Source organism: Dama dama, chromosome 27, assembly GCF_033118175.1.
Source record: "Dama dama isolate Ldn47 chromosome 27, ASM3311817v1, whole genome shotgun sequence".
Lineage (NCBI taxonomy): Eukaryota > Metazoa > Chordata > Mammalia > Artiodactyla > Cervidae > Dama > Dama dama.
This window is the reverse complement of record NC_083707.1, coordinates 49,329,701-49,353,016: the sequence shown is the minus strand read 5'-3', so window position 1 is coordinate 49,353,016 and position 23,316 is coordinate 49,329,701. Positions and strand designations below refer to the sequence as shown.

General features: G+C 43.2%; 2 protein-coding genes and 4 non-coding genes across 9 annotated transcripts; all 6 read left to right on the top strand.

Annotated features, from left to right (window-relative positions):
- Positions 1-7,417: 7,417 nt before the first annotated feature.
- Positions 7,418-7,483, top strand: LOC133047863 (small nucleolar RNA SNORD58). Its single transcript, XR_009690871.1, has one exon. It is a non-coding gene; the product is annotated as a small nucleolar RNA SNORD58 (small nucleolar RNA).
- A 79-nt stretch (positions 7,484-7,562) lies between these two features.
- On the top strand, positions 7,563-11,048 carry RPL17 (ribosomal protein L17). Its single transcript, XM_061131297.1, has 6 exons — positions 7,563-7,615; positions 7,710-7,750; positions 8,198-8,332; positions 8,583-8,681; positions 9,733-9,924; positions 10,951-11,048. Exons 1-6 carry the CDS (start codon positions 7,576-7,578, stop codon positions 10,996-10,998), a joined length of 555 nt encoding a protein of 184 aa, XP_060987280.1. The 5' UTR covers positions 7,563-7,575; the 3' UTR covers positions 10,999-11,048.
- Positions 7,821-7,885, top strand: LOC133047862 (small nucleolar RNA SNORD58). The gene has a single exon (XR_009690870.1). It is a non-coding gene; the product is annotated as a small nucleolar RNA SNORD58 (small nucleolar RNA).
- LOC133047865 (small nucleolar RNA SNORD58) lies at positions 8,431-8,498 on the top strand. The gene has a single exon (XR_009690872.1). It is a non-coding gene; the product is annotated as a small nucleolar RNA SNORD58 (small nucleolar RNA).
- Positions 9,974-10,037, top strand: LOC133047861 (small nucleolar RNA SNORD58). The gene has a single exon (XR_009690869.1). It is a non-coding gene; the product is annotated as a small nucleolar RNA SNORD58 (small nucleolar RNA).
- Positions 11,049-12,513: 1,465 nt separating the features above from the next.
- Positions 12,514-16,886, top strand: C27H18orf32 (chromosome 27 C18orf32 homolog). Of its 4 annotated transcripts, none has more exons than XM_061131299.1 (4): positions 12,552-12,661; positions 13,585-13,630; positions 15,010-15,192; positions 16,164-16,886. In XM_061131299.1, the coding sequence occupies exons 3-4, from the start codon at positions 15,028-15,030 to the stop codon at positions 16,227-16,229; spliced, it is 231 nt and encodes a 76-aa protein (XP_060987282.1). In that variant the 5' UTR covers positions 12,552-12,661; positions 13,585-13,630; positions 15,010-15,027; the 3' UTR covers positions 16,230-16,886. The 4 variants fall into 4 exon arrangements, with proteins under 4 accessions (XP_060987281.1, XP_060987282.1, XP_060987284.1 ...); XM_061131302.1 differs by having other exon boundaries at positions 12,644-12,747; XM_061131298.1 differs by lacking the exon at positions 13,585-13,630 and having other exon boundaries at positions 12,514-12,661.
- Positions 16,887-23,316: the final 6,430 nt, after the last annotated feature.

Sequence of the window (23,316 nt, the reverse complement as noted above, 5' to 3'; positions counted from 1 at the left end):
CCCTCTTTCCCAACAAAGCTTTGTCAGCAAGTGTCTCCTCAGACAATTCATTTCTGAGTGTCAGGCAAGAGCCTAGTCTCAGGCCCTGGAAGGGATTCCCCTTCCTGTAACAGATAGAAAAAGCAGGACTGAATATCTAACTTTACGCTTTTCACTAGGTCTTTTAACTTTCTCTTTTTCCTAGCAACCCAGTATGATGGTTTTTTATCTTTTTTTTCCCCTCCCACCCACAAATGAAGGAGAAAAGCTCAGCAAAACCAAGTAACTTGCACTGGGACACCTGACTGGGGAGTGGTGGAATTCTATCCCAGTTACTGGATGTCAGTGCCCCCTCTAGAGTTTCCCGGGTGGCTCAGCTGGTAAAGAACTTGCCTACCAATGCAAGAGATGCAAGAGACGCGGGTTCAGCCCCCAGGTGGGGAAGATCCTCTAGAGAACAAAATGGTAACCTGTTCCAGTATTCTTGCCTGGAAAATCCTATGGACAAAGGAGCCTGGCAGGCTACAGCCCATGGGGTTGCAAAGAGTCAGACACAACAGAGTGTGCGTGCACACACACACTGTCCCTCTATCTCTCAAATGACCCCCCTCCGCCCTAGTTCTAACTTTGGGAGGTTGGGGAAAGACTGACTGGAGGCAGGGAGGAGCTGGCAGAAGCACCCCCTCCTAAGAGGCAAAAGAAAAAGGACTCCACCCTTGGTGTAAGGGATTACATTTTCCTTATTGTCATGTAAAGAATTCCCCTTTCCTGGCAGAGGAGGCCAGTTTCTTAGAGAAGATCAAATAGCATTGTATGGAAGGCTCACGCTGGGGAGAGCCAAGCAAATCCTGCTAAGGGATTAAGACTTTCTTCCCCTGGCTCTCCCAGAGCCCTGAAACCAACTGTCTGAATATTATTCTATGGGGCAGGGGAGCTGGACGGTAATTCTGCAAGACTGAATATTGAATAGTCACTCGACTGAAAATCCCCAAAGGCATTCTTTTCTGAGAAGATGGTCGGACTAATTTATATTGGCCAGCCGATTGAACAGCCAGGCAGATGAATCTTCTTCTAAGAGATTGATAGCCTCAACTGAAAACAGTTGTTTGGACAAACTGTCAGACTCCCGCAGGGCCCACTTGACATCTGTGTTTGTCAGGTCAGCGAGGAGAACGGCTCTGACTTGGAGAGGCTGAGGGTTTGCTGTTGCCTGCTGCTCCCTGGAGATCTACACAGCAACTGAAGCCCCAGTGGTCGCCATCAAAGAGAATTCACTGGAAGAAGGTCCCAGGGGAGCCGTGTTTCAATCATGTTTGACGAGTCCAGAGGCGTTTGCTGTTCCATTCCTGTTACCCAAGTATGGCCTTTCTGTACACCAGAGCCAGATAAAATCAGAGTGGCTCCGTGGTATGGTAAAAAATCTGCCTGCCAATGCGGAGATGAGGGTTCAATCCCTGGGTCAGGAAGATCCCCTAGAGAAGGAAATGGCAGCCCACTCCAGTGCTCTTGCCTGGGAAATCCCATAGACAGTAGAGCCTGACAGGCTTCAGTCGACGAGGTCGCAAAAGAGCAGGACAACAACAGAAAAGGATAGCTTTATTTCTTTGCCAGGCAAATAGGAACACACCGGGCTCCTGCCTAGAAAAACTAGGTGTCTCAATTCCAAAGGACTGATGAAACGTTTTATAGCAGTGGCTCAAAGATGGGGTCTCTGACAAGATTATGGTGTGAGCTGGGCTTGCAGTCCCTTAATCTAAGGTAGTCGCTCTCTTAATCTTGATGAACTTCTCTGATCTCTTTAATCTTGCCTCAGGTGGTCTCCTAGCTGCTGCTTCTTGAATAGCAACAGTTGGGATCCACCCTTTGGAACTCAGGGAAGGTCATGGAGGCTGGAGTCTTGCCCATAAAAAATGGGGGACAGAAAGGCCTCTGGGCCTGGGTGTCCCCCAGGCCTCCACTCAGTTTCATTCCCACCTTCTTCACCCTTACCAAACTCATATTACCTCATCTGCTACAGCTTTTCTGGTATTTTTCAGAATTTTCCAGAATCTAATCTGAGGTTGCTGGCCTTACCAATCCACCTAGTGTCAGAGCAGGAAGAGTCGTGCTCGACATTGCTTTCACTAGGTTCACCCTGGTGAACGCAAGAGCAGTGGGCTGAGAAAGGGAGACTGTGAACCGGGCCCCAGAGGACACTGTGACAGCTGGAAGGAAGCTTGTCAGCCAATCAAGAGATGGACAGTCCTCGGAACTTCCCTGGCAGTCCAGTGGCTAAGACTCCACGCTCCCAATGCAGGAGGCCTGGGTTTGATCCCTGGTCAGGGAACTAGACCCCCAAAAGCTGCAATGAAAGATCCTCATGTCACAAATAAGACCTGGCACAGCCCCCCTCCAAAAAAAGGAGAGATGGATGGTCCAAAGGCAGGGTGGAGAAGCACAGCCTAGCCATAGTGAGCTGAGGTGGTGGTGTTATTCAGTCGCTTAGTCATGTCCAACTCTTTGCAACCCCATGGACTGCAGCATGCCAGGCTTCCCTGTCCTTCACCATCTCCCGGAGCTTGCTCAAACTCATGCTCATTGAGTTGACAATGCCATCCAACCATCTCATCTTCTGTCATCCCCTTATCCTCCTGCCCTCAATCTTTCCCAGCATCAGGGTCTTTTCTAATGAATCAGCTCTTTGCATCAGGTGGCCAAAGTATTGGAGCTTCAGCTTCAGCATCAGTCTTTCCAATGAATATTCGGGATTGATTTCCTTTAGAATTGACTGGTTGGATCTCCTTGCAGTCCAAGGGACTCTCAAGAGTCTTCTTCAGCACCACAGTTCAAAAGCATCCATTTTTCACCATTCAGCCTTCTTTATGGTTCACTCTCACACTGGTACATGGCTACTAGAAAAACCAAAATGGACCTTTGTTGACAAAGTCATGTCTCTGCTTTTTAGTAAGTGTACTTCTAGATTTTTCACAGCTTTCTTTAAAGTGAAAGTGTTAGTCGCTAAGCCTTGTCTGACTCTTTGCTGACCTCTATCTACGGAATCTTTGCAATGTTATTTACTGCATTTAATAGACTACAATATCATGTAGAAGTAACTTTTTGTTTTTCTTTTTTGGCTAAGCCACTCAGCTTGTGTGATAATAGTTCTCTGACCAGGGATGGAACCCAGGCCCCCAGCAGTGGAAGCTAGGAGTCCTATCCACTGTGTTGCCAGGGAATTCTCAATGACGTAACATTTTTTATTTCTTCTTCTTTTTTTTTTTTTTTGGACATGTACACACTGCTTTATTTATTTTTGGTCGTGCTAGGTCTTCATTTCTGCACACAGCCTTTCTCTAGTTGCAGTACACAGGCTTATTGCAGTGGCTTCTCTTGTGGAGCACGAACTCTAGGCTTGTGGGCTTCAGTCGTTGGAATACAGGGGCTCATTAATTGTGGCTCACAGGCCACAGAGTGTGCAGGCTTCAGTAGTTGTGGCGCCTGGGCTCAGTTGCTCTGTGGCCTGTGGAATCTTCCCAGATCAGGGACTGAACCTGTGTCCCCTGCATTGGCAGGCAGATTCTTGTCCATTGTACCACCAGGGAAGATGCAACTTTTAAACACACTGGGAAACCAAAAAAATCCATGCGACTTGCTTTATCACAATGCTCTGAAACTGAACCCACAATATCTCAGAGGTATGCCTGTATCGAGAAAAGTGGAAGACTAGGTTACAGGCTCAGCTATGGGCTGGCAGCATAGTCAGGCAGGCACCAACTTTTACAGTTTACAACCACAAAATCATGTGACTTTTACCAAAATTTCTTAAATTCATCTACCACTCTCCATTCTCTTTGCCAAAAAAATTAAACTGAACCTCATCAGTTCAAGCCACTCCCATCTTTTGCCAGCCTGTGGCCTTACCCCTGAGGCATCCCAAATTTCTTCCTATAGAGTGGTCTTTTCAAAAGTGAATCTGATCAAGTCACCTCACCCATGCCCATCCCCAAGGGTTTAAACACTTTTCCTCATTGACCTTGAGGATGAAAGTTGCTCAGTCGTGTCTGAGTCTGCGACCCTATGGATTATGCAGTCCATGGCATTCTGCAGGCCAGAATACTGGAATGGGTAGCCTTTCCCTTCTCCAGGGGATCTTCCCAACTCAAGGATCAAATCCAGGTCTCCTACACTGCAGGCGGATTCTTTACCAGCTGAGCCACAAGGGAAGCCCGTTGACCTTAAGTTAAATTCAAAACTCCTTGACAGATAAATAGGCTCCCTCCAGATCAGGTTTGCCACTCGCCCTTACCTCTCCCCACCCACAACCAAAAGGAATCCAAACCCTTGCAGTTCCCATAGCAGAATTTTCTTGCTGGCAATAATAATTGTTTCTCTCTTACTGTATTGCCATGACCAGCTAGCTCCTTCTGGTCATTCATGGTGCAGTTGCCATGTCATCCGCTCAGGGGAGGCTTTCCTACTCTACATGTTCACCCTACTTCAGCAGTTTCACACTGTATTCTAACTGGCTGTTCACCTCCTAGTTACCTATCTCTCTGTCCCTACCCTCATTCTAAAACTGTGGGTTCCCTGGCAGCTGAGACTCTCCTAGTATCTGTTAGAGCATAACATCCAGCACAACGGCAGGCATATAAGTGTTCGATGAATATTCATTTAATGGCTAAATGAACAGGTCAACTGATTGCCAAGGATGACCCCTATTTGCAGTACACAATTGCTTTAATAATTAAGATTTCTTAATAATAAATATAGTAAAATTAAAATATACTTTCCCCAGTACATGCAAAAGAAAGCCTTTTTCCCCTTGAGTATTTTCCCAAGGGTTTGTAAACTTGTGCCATGGACCTTTTTTATACTATGGTTTGTGAACCCCTTCACAGGATATTTGTGTGTGTGTGTTCTTAGTCACTCAGTCGTGTCTGATTCTTTGTGACCCCATGGACTGTAGCCCACCAAGCTCCTCTGTCCATGGGGATTCTCCATGCAAGAACACTGGAGTGGGTTGCTATGTCCTCTTCCAGGGGATCTTCCCAACCCAGGGATTGAACCCAGGTCTCCCACATTGCAGGCAGATTCTTCACCTTCTGAGCCACCAGGGAACTCCTGTATTTTTTAAATACAAATAATAAAATACTGTTACAAAGGACCAATATGATTGCTGTGTGGTTTGTTGCCTATATTCATAGTGGAGAAACATGTTAAATTTCAGATAGAAGTTCAAACCGCAGCTAAACAGATTGGAGGAAAATATGTATACCAATACAATTTAAAGAGTTCACTTAAATTTTACAGAAAAGTCACTGAGGCTATAAAAGGAAGACCCAAAGTTAAGTGCTAACACCACCAGTGACTCTAAGTGAATAACCAGTAAGATGACCCTGGAAAGAAAATGCACCTTGGCATTTTTATTTTCAATGAACAGTTTTATCTTTTGCCATATGAAGATCTACAAGTTGCAGTGGGGAAACGAGATCTCAATCTTGAACCAGACCCTTCAGTTAGTACATCCTTTACATGCGCTGCTTTATCACATTGATTGTGTAATATTCTCAAACTGAGAATTTATGATTAACATAATTACACCCCATCCTTTGAATCTCCCTAATTTTTCCTTTTGGGCTTCCCTGGTGGTCAGTGGTAACGAACTGTCTGCTAATGCAGGTGATGAGGATTTAATCACTGGGTCGCGAAGATCTGCTGGAGAAGGGGATGGCAACCCACTCCAGTATTCTTGCCTGGGAAATCCCATGAACAGAGGAGCCTGGTGGGCTACATTCCATGGTGTCGCAAAGAGTCAGATATGATTTAGTGACTAAAAAACAACAACAACAACAGCGAATTGTCCCTTTACAAATCATTTTCATGTAATCACATAACCAAATCTAATGAATATTGATGAAAAAATGTCTCATCTATACCTAAATAATATGTAGTATTGTCCTAGAACTACAAACTTGTTTTGCTTTGTTTTTATAGTGGAGTATCCTTGATTACCTCATTTCACTTCCCTGGTGACTCAGACGGTAAAGAGTCTGCCTACAATGCGGCAGACCTGGGTTGGGAAGATCTCCTGGAGAAGGAAATGGCAACCCATTCCAGTGTAATTGCCTGGAAAATCCCATGGGTGGAGGAGCCTGGTAGGCTACAGTCCATAGGGTCGCAAAGAGTCGGACACGACTGAGCGACTTCACTTATCCTTGATTAAGTATGTTACATTAATTTCAGGTGTACAGCAAAATGATTCAGTTATACTTCTACCTATGTATTTTTTTTTCAAATTTCTTTCCCATTTAGGTTGTTACATAATACTGAGCAGAGTTCCCTGTGCTATACCGTCGGTCCTTCCTGGTTATACATTTTAAATAGAGCAGTGTGTACATGTCAATCCCAAGCTCCCTAACTATCCCTCCCCAGCTACACGTCCCCCCTGGTAACTATAAGTTCGTCCTCTAAGTCTGTGAATCTATTTCTGTACAAACCTGTTTTTAATTGACAGATATTTAAAATACATAACTTTATTTCTGTATACAAAAAAGGATAATTTTGACACGGTCCCTAAGCCTCTAATTCGTTTTCAGATCTTCTCAAACATATTCCACATTCCCTTTCTCTTCCGCTTTCCCCCACCTCTACAAATCTCGTTTCTTTAGGCTGGGACTCTCGCGAGATGTCGAGCTCTCATGAATTCTCCCATGAGCCACCGCTCTTCCTTTTCCGGTAAGCGGCCTGAGGTGAGTGTGACTCTTCGGCATCTTTGTCTAGTGATGAATCCTCTGTTAATCCCTGCCATCCTGGCTTTCTCGGCGCCGATTTCGAGACCCTCAGGAGGAGGACTCTAGCGGCTACTGATTTCTCCCTGGTGGAGCAGTCCTGTGCGCGGGGATGTGTCGGAGGCCCCGGCTTGGCGCCCCTCTGCTGCCGGGCCTCTACAGGCCGCAAAGGGGCTCAATGGGCGAGAATGGGGGTGACGAGGTTAGAAGCCGGCTGTGGTCGGTGCCGACTCCTGAGGGCCAGTGTCTCGCGGTGAGTGGGGGCCGCGAACGCAGCGCATTTGGGGCCGAATGGAAAGAAAGTTTGGGGGGAGAGGAATGAGGTCAAGTCGGGTCGAGGTTTACTCGGTGGCTGAACGTGAGTTGAGCTGCGCTTAACGCGGGTAATACCCTAAAGTGTGTGGAAAGCTTGGCTTTCTTGTGAATCTGTGAGTAAAGGAGGTTTCTGTAGAGGGAGCATGTCGTTGGGTCGAGTTAACTTTGACCTGAAGGATCTGATGCTGAGCAGGGCTCTGGCCTCCTCGGCACGGATACTTGGATCCAGATTTGGATGGAAACAATTCTTCCAGAGGGTTAAGAGAACGGCATCCGTGTCACTAGTCTTAGTAGTGTCAACGCTGCTGTAGGCAACTGGTAATTGTAGATGACATGAAACTGGATTAAGAGGATGGCTGCGATGATGGCATTTCTTAGGACACCTTTGGATTAATCATGAAAACAACTACTCTCTGAGCAGCTGTGGACAGAGTTTATAGTACATAAATATTAAACTGTGAGTTGCTGTAAATATATGTTGACAGTTATTCTTGCTTCCAGCTGACCCTTAAAAATGGTGCGCTATTCACTAGACCCAGAAAACCCCACAAAATGTAAGTGAGCAAGCAACATTTCTTATTTTGGAGTATGAGGCACCCAGATACCAAGATTAACCAAAAATAAATTTTTTTTCCCGGTATTTTTTAGCATGCAAATCAAGAGGTTCAAATCTTCGTGTTCACTTTAAGGTAGGTGAATCGTAGTTATGTTCTGAAAGAGTTGTTCCTTGAGTATTTTTTAACCATTCTAAAAAGGTAGCTGCGATGATGTGTTTCTTAGGACACCTTTGGATTCACCATGAAAATAAATCATTTCTGAGCAGCCACCTTTTAATGAACACTTTGATTTAGAATTTGTGGAATTGGGTAAAATTACCAGAGAACTGCTTGAGAACCTAGTGCACAGATCAAGTTACGGGAAACGTAATTGTAGTTTACAAGATAATGGAGAAATATTAACAGTGAATAAACATGTTTAGGATTCATATTTCTCCACCTTCAAACCAAGTCTCCCTGGTTCATAACAGATTTTGTATTATGTTTCAAGAATGGAAGGGATTTGGCTCTTGATAAAGGTTGACACGTTGAAAATACTGGAATTTGTTTAAATCTGACAGCTTACGTTATTATGTTTAGAACACTCGTGAGACTGCCCAGGCCATAAAGGGTATGCATATCCGAAAAGCCACCAAGTATCTGAAGGATGTCACTTTAAAGAAGCAATGTGTGCCATTCCGTCGTTACAATGGTGGAGTTGGTAGGTGTGCACAGGTAAGAATTCATAGTTGTCATTTAAAAGACAATTTGTTGGGAAGGGAGCAGATGAAGTAAAAATGGCCAATGTCTTCCTTTACTGAGGCTCCTTATGGTTGCTGTGGTAACAACCTTTGGGACACCTTTGGATTAACCATGAAAAAAAAACAATGTTCTGAACAACCTTGATGTAGGTTGAAGTAAATTTCATCTTGTAACATTGATTTAAATTGAGGCAAATTACTAATAAACTCTCTGGTTTTTTTAGGCCAAACAGTGGGGCTGGACGCAGGGTCGGTGGCCCAAAAAGAGTGCTGAATTTTTACTACACATGCTCAAAAATGCAGAGAGTAATGCTGAACTTAAGGTACCCACACTATAAGCATCTTTATACATGCAACTTGGATTGTTAACTCAGTTATAGTTGTTGTCTGGATCTATTTCCTTAGTTGACTTGCTTTTTCTTTGATTGACTTGATGAAAGTAGCAAGTTCCCATTAAAGAGGTTCTTTTAAATCTCTACTTTTTTTTGTTTATAAAGTGTTTCAGGAGCATGGTCTGCATTAATTTCAAGCCTAAGACTCTAGAATTACCCCACCCCCCCCACACACACACAGACATAATGCCAATACATACAAGAGAAATGCTTTTTTTTTTTCTTGAGTATTTTACCAAAGGTTTGTAATCTTGTGCTGTAAATGTTAGTGCTCAGTAGTGTCCAACTCTGCAGCCCCGTGGACTGTAGCCTGCTAGGATCATCTGTCCATGGAATTCTCCATGCAAGAATACTGGAGTGGGATTGAACCAGGTTTCCTGCATTGCAGGCAGATTCTTTACCATCTGAGCCACCTTTTTTATATTGAGGTTTGTGAACCCTTTCACAGGGTATATTTAAATACAAATAAATACAGTTAGAAAGGAATCTCATGATTGGCCTGTGGTTTGTTGTCTACATTCATAATGGAGAGATGTTAAATTTCAGAGGTCAAAACAGCAGTGTGTAACTGAACAAATCCTGTGCCAACTAAACAAATTTATCCATTTGAGCAGTTATCCTTTACCTTTTTGCATTTGGAAAACTGGGTTAGAACTGGAATTAATGTAGGTCTGTTTAGCTGTAGCCCTTCTAGCTGCTAAGCCTTGCTGTCAAAATCAAGCTTAGACATAGATCCTTTGAGATTCTTGTAACTCTGCTCCCTAATGAATACCACTTATAAAATAGGGGCAATTACCAGCACTGGATTTTGGTAATTACTTAGATTTAAGGGAGGGAACTTAGGATGAAATTTAAAAAAAAAATAAATGTGCTATTTAAAGTCATAAGGACTTGAGTGATACAGTTTGTGGTGTTATGATAAAGGTGTTACCTGATTTAAATTTTTTTTTAAATGTTACATGATTTTGCTTCCTTTTCCCAGGGCTTAGATGTAGATTCTCTGGTCATTGAGCACATCCAAGTGAACAAAGCCCCCAAGATGAGGCGCAGGACTTACAGAGCTCACGGTCGGATCAACCCCTACATGAGCTCTCCCTGCCACATTGAGATGATCCTTACTGAAAAAGAACAGATTGTTCCTAAACCAGAAGAGGAGGTTGCACAGAAGAAAAAGGTAAATTACTTGGTCTCTGCTCTGTTTCACTTGGTGTATTAGATTGTGGTTGCTGTGATGACTAACTTAGGACACCTTTGGAATAACCATGAAAGGAAGCTATTCTGAGCAACCACCAACTTCTTATAATCATTTTATTTTGGCTTTCATAAGTCTCATTAGTTTTTTTTTTTAATCTTGGAAGATTTTTATTTTAATTGGAGGCTAATTACTTTACATTGTTGTGGGTTTTTGCCATACATTCACATGAATCAGCCATGGGTGTACATGTGTTCCCCATCCTGACCCTCCCTCCCCATCCCATCCCTCGAGGTCATCCCAGTGCACCAGCCCTGAGCACCCTGTCTCATGCATCGAACCTGCACTGGCGATCTATTTCACGTATGATAATAAATGTGTTTCAGTGCTATTCTCTCAAATCATCCCTCCCTCGCCTTCTCCCAGAGTCCAAAAGTCTGTTCTTTACATTTGTGGCTCTTTTGCTGTCTTGAATAGAATAGCTGAGTAATATTCCATTGTGTGTATGTACCACAGCTTTCTTATCCTCATTAGTTTTTTAACAGCGAGTGGGAATTTTGTATACTGTGTGATTATATGCTGATGTCCACACCTAGATGGCCATGACCACTTCAGATGTAATTTATCTGGAAAGGGCACCTCCTCCCTGCAGCCCCTATCTCCAAGAAATATAAATGATTATATTTAGTTCTTTAGCCTGGAACCTGGGGATGACTCAAATCCTAATGGATCTGTCTTCTGTTGATTTTCTCATATTATCCTCCATCCTTTTTTGCCACTTGGTTCTTTCCAGCTGGGCTCCCAGCCTGTAGTCTTCGTTCTCTTCTTACTGCTCTAATTTCCTCCTGGCTGCCTTTCTCTCCATGCCACTTCACTCTGCCAAAGGACTCATTCCCTTTATGATGAAATTTCCGATTACCTTCATTGAGAATACAACTTCCTCTTTAAGATGTGTGTTTCTCCTGGAATCATTCTTCTAATAGTGCTTTTATTTTTTCTTTGCCCCAGATATCCCAGAAGAAACTGAAGAAACAAAAACTTATGGCCCGGGAATAAATGCCACAGAAAATAAATGCAAATAAAAGTAAAAGTGTTGGTTGTCTTAATTAGTAAATGTATTTGAAGTGTTAACCACAAAATAGATCGAATGAGTTTTAACAGGCTGTTTTGCATCTTTTGGTACTTCATATAAAATGGAATTGAGAACATGGGAAAATTTCTGACTCTTTTCCACCTACTTTTTTTAACTTAAAGCACCCTAAGTCTGTTACCGAAGTAGCATTTACTGTATTCAGTTATGCATCCATAACTGGGGTTTTAGAGGCTTTTCAATATCCCAAAGAGAAACCTTAGCAGTGGTTGACTGTCACCTCCTAACCCAATCCGGCCCTGAGCTTATACTTATGTTGATTTGCCTGTTCTGGACTTACCATCTAAATCACAATGCTTTGACTTAGCATGTTTTTTTTTCAGGGTTTTTTTTTTCTGGCGTGAGGTGTTAGCTTCATTGGTGTCCTCTATACAACCCCAGGGACTAGCCTGCCAGGCTCCTCTGTCCATTGGATTATCCCAGCAAGAATACTGGAATGGGTTTCCTCCAGGGGATCTTCCGACGCAGGGACTGAATTTAGTGAACATCGGAGGACCTGCAGGACTCCTAAAGCAGTAGCATTTACTGTGCCACCTGCAATATGTGTGTTAGCTGCTCAGTCGTGTCCCGACTCTGACCCCACGGACTGTAGCTTGTCAGGCTTCTTTGTCCATGGAATTCTCCAGGCAAGAATACTGGAGTGGACTGCCATTCCTTTCTCCAGAGGTACTTTCCAACCCAGGGATCGAAGCCTGGTCTCCTACGTTGCAGGCAGGTTCTTTACTGTTTGAGCTACCACAATGTAGGATCAGTGAAAGTTGCTCAGTCGTGTCCGACTCCGACCCCACAGACTACAGTCCGTGGAATTCTCCAGACCAGAACACGAGTGGGTAGCCGTTCCCTTCTCCAGGGGATCTTCCCAATCCAGGGATCAAACCCAGGTTTCCCGAAATGCGGGCAGATTCTTTACCAGCTGAGCTACCAGGGAAGCCCAGGAGCAATCAAAGACTAGCTGATAGCAGCTGTCCCAGTGGGAGTGAAGTGGTACGGCCATTATTTGTAAGATAAATCCCTCTCGAAATCGACTTGAATGTTAATTTTCCGTGCTCTGTAATTTAAGACACTTGTAGTGGGTCTTAAAATGGGGAAGGAAGTGGCAACCCACTCCGGAATTCTTGGCCGGGAAATCCTACGGACAGGATACTGGCCGGCTACAGTCCATTGGGTCGCAAAAAGTCGGAGACCTAGCGACTAAACAGGATGAGGAGCTCAGCCACAGCTGCATTCGAAAACATCCTAGCCGTCACTGTGAAGCAAGCTTCCATACAGGTGGTGAGCCGCTCGCAAAGGCGCCATCCTCCGGGCCCAGCGTCGTGGGTGTCGCTCGGCGACGGAGCATCTGGGAAAGCGAGTGCTTCCACCTCGCCTACAGGCTCGAGTGAGGGCTGCAGCCGCGCCGGAAGTCGTCCACGCCCCCGGCGGGCGACCCGTTACGTTCGGCGCGTCGTCAGGCTGACGCAGGCGCGCCTTTGTCGGCCCCTCCTGCGGTACCATTGGCTCGGCTTGGCGCGTCGCCGCGACCCTCCTTCCGGAAGCGTGGATACTGCCCCTGAGACTTGATCGTCGCCGGTGAGCCGGGCCGGGTAGTGGCCTGGGGGGATCGGGGCGGCGTGGGCGGCGGCCTCGGTGCGCAGCGCGGTTCTCCTGCCCTCACGGTACACCAGCCCCCAGCCCCGCGCGTCTGCCTCCCGCCCACCTCGCCCTTTGCCTGCCCTGCGCCCGCGTCCACCCGCTCCTGCCTCCTCTTACTCCGGATTCGCTCTCTGGCCTGAACTGTCGGTATCACTTTTTATTATCGTCACCCCCTTTCGCTCTTCCTCTCTCCTGTCTCTCAGTCCTTACCTTTGACTCGGCCTGTCCCGCTCTCTTTTGTCTCCAGACCGATTTCTGGAGGACTGATCCTTCCAGGAGCTGACGTTCCCCCTCCTCAGCTGCTGCCTGTTCTCAGAGCGTCAGCTATTTCCTGTCCATTGTATTGGACTGAGTCGAATGAAAGAAATTCCTCTCCTCCAACAGTTTCGATCCATTTATCTCACTGTGTTGTAATATTCGATAATTGGCTTGGAGACAGTAAATGAAATTATTTTTTATCAACTTATCATAGCCACCTCTAGACCTTTCTAAGCCACAGTTTCTAGGCCTTTCTAAGCCATAATTATGACAGAAGTAACTAGTAGTAATTGTTCTTGAGAATTTATTTAAAGCAATTTCAAGTAGGTTAGAAACGTGAATCTTTATGATGGAACGGTTGCAAGTCATTGTATTATCCTAGTGCTCGGTGGCATTACCAGTTGTTTTGAAGGGTTTCGTTTTTTAAAGTTTGTTAGAAAGGGGAATAACATGATTGTGTGTTTCGGGAAGGGGAAATGCAAGAGCGTTTAGCTAGGAAACTAGAATTAGGAGTTCTGGTTTTAGCCAGCTCTAGTTACCTAAAGTGTGGGCTTTGGACAGGTTACAATTTTTAAATCTGTTTTGGGTTTTTTTTCTTTTAGTAACAACACTTAAATAGTGCTTACCATATGCGGACACTGTTCTGAGGTTTGTATTCCTATTATCTAGTCCACACTACATCCCTTTGATATAGGTACTAATATATATCTTCTTTTCACACATGGAAGAATTAAGGCACTGTCTGGTCAAGTAACGTGCTCAGGAACACTGTCTAGAAAATAATGAAAGCAGGTCTCAAATCCAGGCAGCTGCCCTGGTTCCTGCTTGATTATTATGCTGTGTTACTTGTAAGACCTAAACCAATCTGAAGCTCTTCAGGTGAGATTCTAAAAGTCTATTAGCCCAAAATATTCCTTGTAAAATGCTGAAAAAGACTCTTGCTTCTTTGGTTTATTTTGATCAGAGGATATGTTCTTTAAAATTTTGGAGCAAAATATTTTTGGCAAATTCCTAAATTATTTTAATTTGGCTAGCACGTGTGTGCGCTAACTTGGCTTCAGTTGTGTCTGACTTTGTGACCCTGTGGACCATAGCCTGCCAGGCTCCATTGTCCATGGGATTCTCCAGGCAGAAATACTGAAGTGGGTTGCTGTGCCCTCCCCCAGGGGGTCTGCCTACTCGAGATCCAACCTGCGTCTCTTTCATCTCCGCCTTTGCAGGCGGTTTCTTTACCACCACTCTGCCACCTGAGACTAGAGGACTGTTATGAATCCTTTGTAAAATAGTGGTCATTCCCTTATGTACATGTACATTTTTATTTCAGATTGGATTATCTATATCATTCCTCGCTTGTGTTGTGAATCATTTTAAATTGCCTAGTTTATCAGTGCTTACTCATTCACCAGTAATTACTCCGAATTCCTTAATGTTTTGGTGACTCCTTTTCTTTATATGTAAATGGAAATGCCAGAGTACCCAACCTGACTAGGTGTTTTGAAGATTAATTGAGTTGATGTGGGTAAAGGGCTTAATTGCCTCATCCTCAGTGCTAAGAAGTGTTGGGTGACCCCATGACTGTAGCCTTCCAGGCTCCTCTGTCCATGGGATTTCCCAGGCAAGGATACTAGAGTGAGTTGCCGTCTCCTTCTCCAGGGGATCTTCCCCACCCAGGGACTGAACCGATGTCTCTTGCATTGACAGGCGGATTCCTTATCACTGAGCCACCTGGGAAGCCCTGTCTCTCCTTTATCACCAAATGTATGGTTGTGAAACAGTGATTGGAAAGTTTTGGAGGCAGGCTTATCCTCACTCTTATTTTCAAGTCTACCACCTGTTGCTCCTTTCCCTTGTAGATAGCAGCATTTTAATGAATAGACTCTTGCTTTACAATAGTACCTGTAGTGTGATTTAAGTTTTTCCTTCAGTGTAGAAATAGTCTTTTCATATATTTTAATCTAGGTATATTCCTTCAGTCATTAGTCTATGATGACCTAATTTGTTTTTTCTGCTGTTTGTCAATGGTTCAGGAACTCACATCTGGGACAATGGTGTGCATTCCCTGCATCGTCATTCCAGTTCTGCTCTGGGTCTACAAAAAGTTCTTGGAGCCATATATATACCCTCTGATCTCCCCCTTTGTTAGCCGTATGTGGCCTCGGAAAGCTATACGAGAAACCAATGATAAAAACAAAGGCAAAGTAGACTATAAGGTAAGAACATTAAAATGCCTTGAATGGGTGGGGGCGGTATAGTCAGGATAAAATAGTGACTTTTGGAAAATCAAGTTCTTTGAACCATAGTGACTTTTGGAAAGTTAAGTTCTTTGAACCAGAAGCTTCATTAATATGTTTAAATTTCCAGAGAAGGAGAAATACCATATGATATCCCTTATATAAATTATACAAATGAACTTACTTACAAAACAGAGACAGACTTACAAAACGAACTTATGGTTGCCAGAGAGAAGAGATAGAGAGTTTGGAATGGTCATATACACACTGCTATTTTTAAAATGGATTACCAACTAGGACCTACTGTATAGCACATGGAATTCTGCTCAGTGTTATGTGGCAGCCTGGATTTAAGGGGTTTTGGGGGAGAATGGATGCATGTATGTGTATGGCTGAGTCCCTTCATTGTTCACCTGAAACTATCACAACATTGTTAATCAACTGTACTCCAATACAAAAGAAAAAGTTCAAAAGAAAAAAACTACTAAAGTCTAAATTTCTCTCTTTTTTAAAACAGGGGTTTGGAATTTTCTATTTATAATTAACACTTGGTTTAAATTAAGGTTTTAAGTAAGTCCTCTGATTTATGCATTGGCTACTTGCAAGATAGTAACAGTATTTCCTGTCTGGTAAGAGTAATGGTAAATAGCTAATAGAGGACAAAAGATGATTCTGAATAAGCCAGTTTCTCTGATTGATAACTTTGATAAGAGATGTAATGAGTAGATTCATAGAGGTTTTCTTCTTGTAATGCAGTTATTTTTTAAATGAATATTTAGACAACTGTGTTTTCTTTAGTGTTGGTGATTATTAAATTCAATCACCTGCACGAATTTAGCCATCCTGCACGTTTCCAGTAGTTTTTCATTCTGAAGTTTGTATTTTTAAAGAGAATATCTCTTATAATGTCTTTTTTTTGTAATGATATCTAAAATATTTTTTCATTTTAGGGTGCAGACATAAATGGATTACCAACAAGAGGACCAACAGAAATCTGTGATAAAAAGAAAGACTAAACTGATTGTCCCGAAGGATCTCATTGTTTTAAAAATGGACCTGATACTATGAAGCACCTTCTTTGTAATTGTCTCTGATCTTTTTCCAAGACCAGAATTTGGGTTAGATATTAATAGTTTAGATATTTACCTGACACTAATCAGGGAATACCTGGTATTTGTATTTAAAATGTAGCTAGTTATATTTAACGACCTCATTCCTGAGTTCCTTTTTCATTAAAGTAGCTTTCATTTCCTTTATTGCAGTTTTAAAAATATGAATAAATATATAAGGTTTGTGCCAGTAGACACTGTTACTAAGTCAGTACCTAGAAGTCCCTGGGGGCTCTAGCTTTTATTCAGGCTCTTCAAATTTGAGTAGCATAATTTTACTGTGAAACATTGCAGTGAGACTGTGCAGTCAAATGAAAGGTAGTTTTTGGAGATGATAAAAACTTGAAATAAAGATGTAGCTACTGTCCAACTCAAAGGAGTAGCTTATCTGTGAGAATAGTAATTACTATTTATTGCTCTGAGGAAGATAGAAAAGACAGGGAAATAGGGGAAACCTCTCTGGAAAATGGAACATCCTTTACATAAATGTCTAATGTGTAATATAAAATTCTAATCCTTGTTTTGTTCCTTCTGTTCCTACAAATGTATTAAATATTCAGTTTAGCTTGTTGTTCTTTTTTCTTTTAAATATTTAAAAGCAAGATTTTTTAACTGCATCAGAAAGCAGGATTGGAATAGTGTGATGGCATCAGAATAGTTATGGGGCAGTGATACTTTCTTCTTTTTAAAAAAAAAAATTTAGATTGTGTCAGTTATTTTGTTCCATAGTGATACACCCTAAAGTTAGTGGTTTTTAGCAACAGTGATGTGACTGGTAAGTTACTTGCTGGTCTGGGCCTGTCCACATGGTCTTTGATCCCTGGGCTTCTTCCCTCTACTATTGGGATATACAAATATTCAAAGATGGCAAGACATAGCTTTATATAATGTTTGTTCTCTCTGAAGCAAGGAGAAGTTAGAAGGAACGCCCCACCTTGGGTCCCCAATGAAGTCCTGGATCTTAACTGAGGCTCTGTTAAACTCTGTCTGGTTAAGTCATTGATCCACCTTGAACTTCCTTTGATAGAAATGAATCTGTTTCAGCTTTTCTACCCCAGGGCACCTGAGGGATTAGATAAATTCCTGTTAGCTGCTAAATCCAGTTGATTAATTTGGATTGCTTTTTAAGGTATTAAAAACTATATTGTGAAAGTAGCAGATGTTCATAGTAGAACAATGCTAGGACAGGTTAAGTGAAAAATGTTCTTTCTCTACTCTCATTCCTTTATTCTGGCTCCAAAGATGGTAACCACTATTAGCTTTTCCTATAGCCGTCTAGCAACTTTGTTAAGTGTAGTTTTTATTAAACATACCATTTTTTAAAAACCAAATAATATTGCAAGGTTTATAATATCCTTATTCTCATAGTCCCCAAAGGATTTACTCATTTAGCTGTTGCTTTTATCTCATGATTTATCTTCATATTTCTAAGTGATACATGTATACAATTTTTGGAGCTATCAGCTGTAAACGTTAATGACTTCTGCCATGACTGAGATATAGCTATTTTACACTATATTCCCTCTTCTCCCATACATCCTCCAAATACTATTTTTGTGAATTTTGAGTCAAAATTTGCAAAATTTTACCTATTGATCAGTATATATATCATCATGTGTGCTCTAGATGTCTTCCATTTGTCCCTCCAAATCTGCTTCCCTCACCCTACCCTCCCGCTTAAGAAAGCTATATGGACTACCTCAGTGGGCTTCCTGTGACCTCTGGGATCTGTTGGTTTGGCCAGTGGTATCTGCAGCAAGAGATGGGAGAGAGTAAAGGAAAGTGTGAGGTCAGGGTATTTTTTTCCTTGGCTCCTTCCCTTCAAGGTGTCTTCAGGCCAGATGTGTTCCTCAGCCAGAAGTCACTGAACCTCATGGTGACCAACTCCACACGACTCCTTCCAGTTTCCACTAACCTCTCCCTCTCCTCGCCTCTGGGCCTAGGGGTGATGGCATCTGTCAGTAGTGGCTCTGGGTCACTGCTTTATCTCACAGCTACCGTCGTCTCCTTGCTGGGACACTGATAGGATGAGCAGGTGACTACAGCTCCCTGCTTGAGTTGTGGGTGTAGTGCGATCGAGTTGCCCTTCACAGAGCATTGCTTTCCTGCAGTTGCTCCCTTTTCTCCCCCTACACTTCCTGCATTGACTAGTTGCTGCCTGGGTGCAGGGTGCAGGGGCAGTCCTTAGGACTTCTCTTCACCACTCCTGTGTTGCATCTCTTGTTCCCTGGATCCCGCATCTTCCTCTGTTGGTTTACTCCTTCAGTGTTCCTGAAGCATGCCAATTTTTCTAATTCAGTACTGAATTTCATAAAGTTAACACAGATAATTTTGAAAAGTGATCCCCTAGATCATTCCAGTTCATTTAAACCTACCTTCCTTAGAATTGCTGATTTTCTAAGGCCATTTCTACTTCTAGCAGTCTCACATCGGAGAGAGAGACTAGTGGTTCCCAATCTTGTATTTTTACATACTACTAAAAAATATATTTTTTAAAAAGTTGAGGAGTGGATTTCCCTGGTGGTCCAGTGGTTTAGAATCTGCCTTGCAGTGCAGGGGACACAGGTTTGATCCCTGGTCCAGGAACTAAGATTCCACTTGCCACAGAGCAACTAAGCCCAAGTGCTGGAGCCTGAGTGCTGAAATAAAGAGCCAGTGCTGCCAGAAATTTCTTAAAAAGTTGAAGAGGATGATCCATAGTTGTTAGGGGAAGCACACTGACTGAAACCACCCACCCTGGCCAGGCACCATAGTAACCTTTTGCATGAGTTGTTTTAGACAAGTCCCGGTAAGGAACACGGAACTAATAAGCCTCCACCAGCCTGAGGAGTTCGGGAAAGGTCAAGATGAGATACCACATGTCCGACCACCTCCCAGAATCCTCTCTGGCATTCATCTGGGCTGAACAAGGATGCACCACCAGAAAGGACTCTTGAGTTAGAATGATTGGCTAAAGACAACCAATGGGAAACTAATCCCATCACCATAAAACCGAGACTGGAAGCGATGTGACAGCTGTTGGTTCCCTGACCCTACTGTTCGCCGGAGCGCCCTTTCCCAATAAAATCTCTTGCTTTGTCAGCACATGTGTCTCCTCGGACAATTCATTTCCATGTGTTAGACAAGAGCCCGGTTTCAGGCCCTGGAAGGGGTCCTCCTATCTGCAACATAGGTGCCAACTTTTTATTTTGCCAAGTGGGAATGTATTAAAATGATGTGATTTATTATCACCATTATTTCATAAAAGACATTTTGACAGCAAAAGAGTGAAAAGGGACATGGGAATAAAGAGTAACAATAGCCTATTAACATGAATACATTTATACAGGATATCTTTGTGTTTTCATGAGAAATTCACAATTTTGGCCATGTTTTTCTTTTTATGGTTGGTGAAAAATCATCTATCCTTGGACTGGATTTGGTAGTCACTGTTCTATACCACACAAGTATTATCTTGCTCCACCCCATATCAGCCCTAACATGTCAGTCTATATTATATGTATGTTAGGTGTAGAGTCTAGGATTCCAAAGCCATACCCTTAAATTGTCTTGATATATTGACCCCCTGCAGAGCAGTCACAGTGGCTGATACCTTGTCAGACCTTAGTGGGAATAATGGGGCAGAAGTGGAGAAGAGTGTAGACTAATTAACGTTGACTTGTTTTCAAGGTTCGATTTTGCCCACATTTAGCATGACTTTATCTTAACTGAGTTTGCAAGAACTGATTTTGTGCTAGTTAACTGCATTTCCTGTCTCTTGGACACATTTTCTCAGACAGTCCTTTAAGGCTCTCCTGAAAGACTTGGGTTTTGTCATGTCTTTTTCATTACTGAGCTTCATTCCAAGGAAACAAGTGAGTCAGCACTACTCAAAATGACCCCTTCTGATGTGTTGATCTGTTCAACAGATTGATGGGATTGAAAAGAACTACCCACTGAGCCTAAGCCTCTTGAGCTACCTAAAGCTAAATGTCCCAGGTTCACTTATAATCAAAAGAAAAAAGCGAAGGGAGGTTCTCTTGTGGTTTCCTCCCAACATAACCACCAGCTAGTTCTGTCCTCAAAGTCGTATTTGTTAATAAGGCAAACTGTTCCTTAAGAAAGACAGACTACCGGTAGATGTATTTAAATGAAGGGAGAGGTTAGATTGAGAAGGTATGACTGAGAAGGGCAGGATATGGTGGAGTAGTTGCAAAATAAACACTCCAAATGTTGAGCTGGTATGGACCTTCAGATACACCTAACCCCATCCTCTCATTTCTACTAAAATGGTTGCTGCTGCTGCTAAGTCGCTTCAGTCGTGTCTGACTCTGTGCGACCCCATAGACAGCAGCCCACCAGACTCCGCTGTCCCTGGGATTCTCCAGGCAAGAACACTGGAGTGGGTTGCCATTTCCTTCTCCAATGCATGAAAGTGAAAAGTGAAAGTGAAGTCGCTCAGTCATGTCCGACTCTTCGAGACCCCATGGACTGCAGCCCACTAGGCTCCTCCGTCCGTCGGATTTTCCAGGCAAGAGTACTAGAGTGGGTTGCCATTGCCTTCTCCATCTAAAATGGTTAAATGGCCTAAAAAAAATAACCCAATGTTGGAACAGGGCAAGTCTTCTGCAGGACTGCTATGTACACTTGTGCTGTGTGCACTGCCCATTTTCAGACGGTTCCATTCACACAGAAAACAATTGTAAATGATGCCCCGAGATCTATACATAGCATATCCGCAGTCCTAGAGGTCCTGCTCCTGACTTGTAATTCAGCGGGTAAAGTTTCAGACTTCCTTGGTGTATTCATTTTCTATTGTTGCATAACAGAGTATCACAAACTTAGTGGCTTAAAATAACATGAGTTTATTATCTCACATTTTCTGCAGGTCAGCCATATGGGTATGACATGGCTGGATTGTCCACTTAGGGTATCACCAGGCTGAAACCAGGATGTTGCAGTTCTCATCTGGGCTTCCAAGTTCACTGGTTGCCAGCAGAATTCATTTTCGTCTGTAGCACTGAGGTTCCCACTTTTCTCTAGTCAGTCTGGAAGTACTCTTAGCTCCTAGAGGCTATTTGTAGTTCCTGGGCATGTGGCCCCTATAGTCAGCTCACAGTATGTATGTTCACTTTCTTCCAAGGAAGGCAGAGCACATCTTTGACTTCTAAACTGGGACTACCAGAGAAAATGCTTTTAAAGGACTCATGTGATTATGTCAGGTCCAAGTAATTTCCCTAATTTAAGGTCAACTAATTTTGGATATTAATTACATCTGCAAAATACTTTTGCAGCAGCATTTAGGTTAGTATTTGATTGCTTTTGGGAGGAGATATATGTACATCAGGGGCCAGGAACCTAGGGCAACTGTCTGAGAAGCTACTGGAGCTGATGGAATTCCAGCTGAACTACTTCAAATCCTAAAAGATGATGCTGTTAGAGTGCTGCACTCAATATGCCTGCAAATTTGGAGAACTCAGCCGTGCCCACAGACTGGAAAAGGTCAGTTTTCATTCTAATCCCAAAGAAGGGCAATACCAAAGAATCCAAACTACGGCACAATTGTGCTCATTTCATGTGCTAGCAAGGTAATGCTCAGAATCCTTCAAGCTAGGCTTCAGCAGTACATGAACCGAGAACTTCCACTTGTACAAGCTGGATTTAGAAAAGGCAGAGGAACCAGAGATTAAATTGCCAATACCCATTGGATGGATCACAATAAACTGGAAAAATTTTCAAGAGATGAAAATACCAAACCACCTTACCTGTCTCCTGAGGAAACCGTATGCAGGTCAAGCAGCAACAGTTATGCAACTAGACGTGGAAAAACAGGCTGGTTCAAAATTGGGAAAGGAGCACATCAAGGCTGAATACTGTCACCCTGCTTATTTAACTTCTATGCAGAGTACATCATGTGAAATGCCGGGCTGGATGAAGCACAAGCTGAAATCAGGATTGCCAGGAGAAATATCAATAACCTCAGATACGCAGATGATACCACCCTAGTCGCAGAAAGCGAAGAGGAACTAAAGAGCCTCTTGATGAATGTGAAAGAGGAGAGTGAAAAATCTGGCTTAAAACTCAACATTCAAAAATCTAAGATCATGGCATCTGGTCCCATCACTTCATGGCAAATAGATGGGAGAAATGGAAACAGTGACAGACTTTTATTTTCTTGGGCTCCAAAATCACTATAGATGGTGACTACAGCCATGGAATTAAAAGATGCCTGCTCCTTGGAAGAGAAATCATGAAAAACCTAGACAGTGTATTAAAAAGCAGAGACATTACTTTGCCTACAAATGTCCGTATAGTAAAAGCTATGGTTTTTCCAGTAGTCATGTATGGATGTGAGATTGAACTATAAAGAAGGCCACTAAAGAATTGATACTTTCGAACTGTGGTGTTGGAGAAGACTTTTGAGAGTCTCTTGGACTGCGAGGAGATCCAACCAGTCAATCTTAAAGGAAATCAATCCTGAATATTCATTGGAAGGACTGATGCTGAAGCTCCTATATGCTTTGGCCACCTGATGTGAAGAGGCATCTCATTAGAAAAGACCCTGATGCTGGGAAAGATTGAAGGCAGGAGAAGAGGACCACAGAGGACATGATGGTTGGATGTCATCACCAACTCAACGGACATGAGTTTGAGCAAGCTCCGAGAGATGGTGAAGGACAGGGAGGCCTGACCTGCTGCCGTCCATGGGGTTGCAAAAGTCAGACACGACTGAGGGACTGAACAACAACAACATCCTAATTTGGCCCCAGCAGGAAGCAGACACAAATACACAGTGACCCCGCTCCTAAATTCTTCCAGCATGAAGCAGAGGATAGCTCCACTATGCACTATTAGGAACTGCAGTGGTCTGGCTGTCCAGGTAACTTTTTTGCGAGGCGTGGCCTCAGGGCTCCAAATAAGGAAAGAGGAACAGGGACTCTGTGGACTTAGCTGTGTGCCTGCAGGAGGGACTTGAGAACAGAGTAACCTCTCACTCAGCCACACAGTCAGCACC

Coding starts and splice junctions, on each gene's coding strand:
- RPL17 (XM_061131297.1), top strand. CDS start 7,576: ATGGTGCGCTATTCACTAGACCCAGAAAACCCCACAAAAT. Junction 7,751..8,197: donor ATCTTCGTGTTCACTTTAAG/GTAGGTGAATCG, acceptor TATTATGTTTAG/AACACTCGTGAGACTGCCCA. Junction 8,333..8,582: donor GAGTTGGTAGGTGTGCACAG/GTAAGAATTCAT, acceptor TGGTTTTTTTAG/GCCAAACAGTGGGGCTGGAC.
- C27H18orf32 (XM_061131298.1), top strand. CDS start 15,028: ATGGTGTGCATTCCCTGCATCGTCATTCCAGTTCTGCTCTGGGTCTAC. Junction 15,193..16,163: donor AAGGCAAAGTAGACTATAAG/GTAAGAACATTA, acceptor TTTTCATTTTAG/GGTGCAGACATAAATGGATT.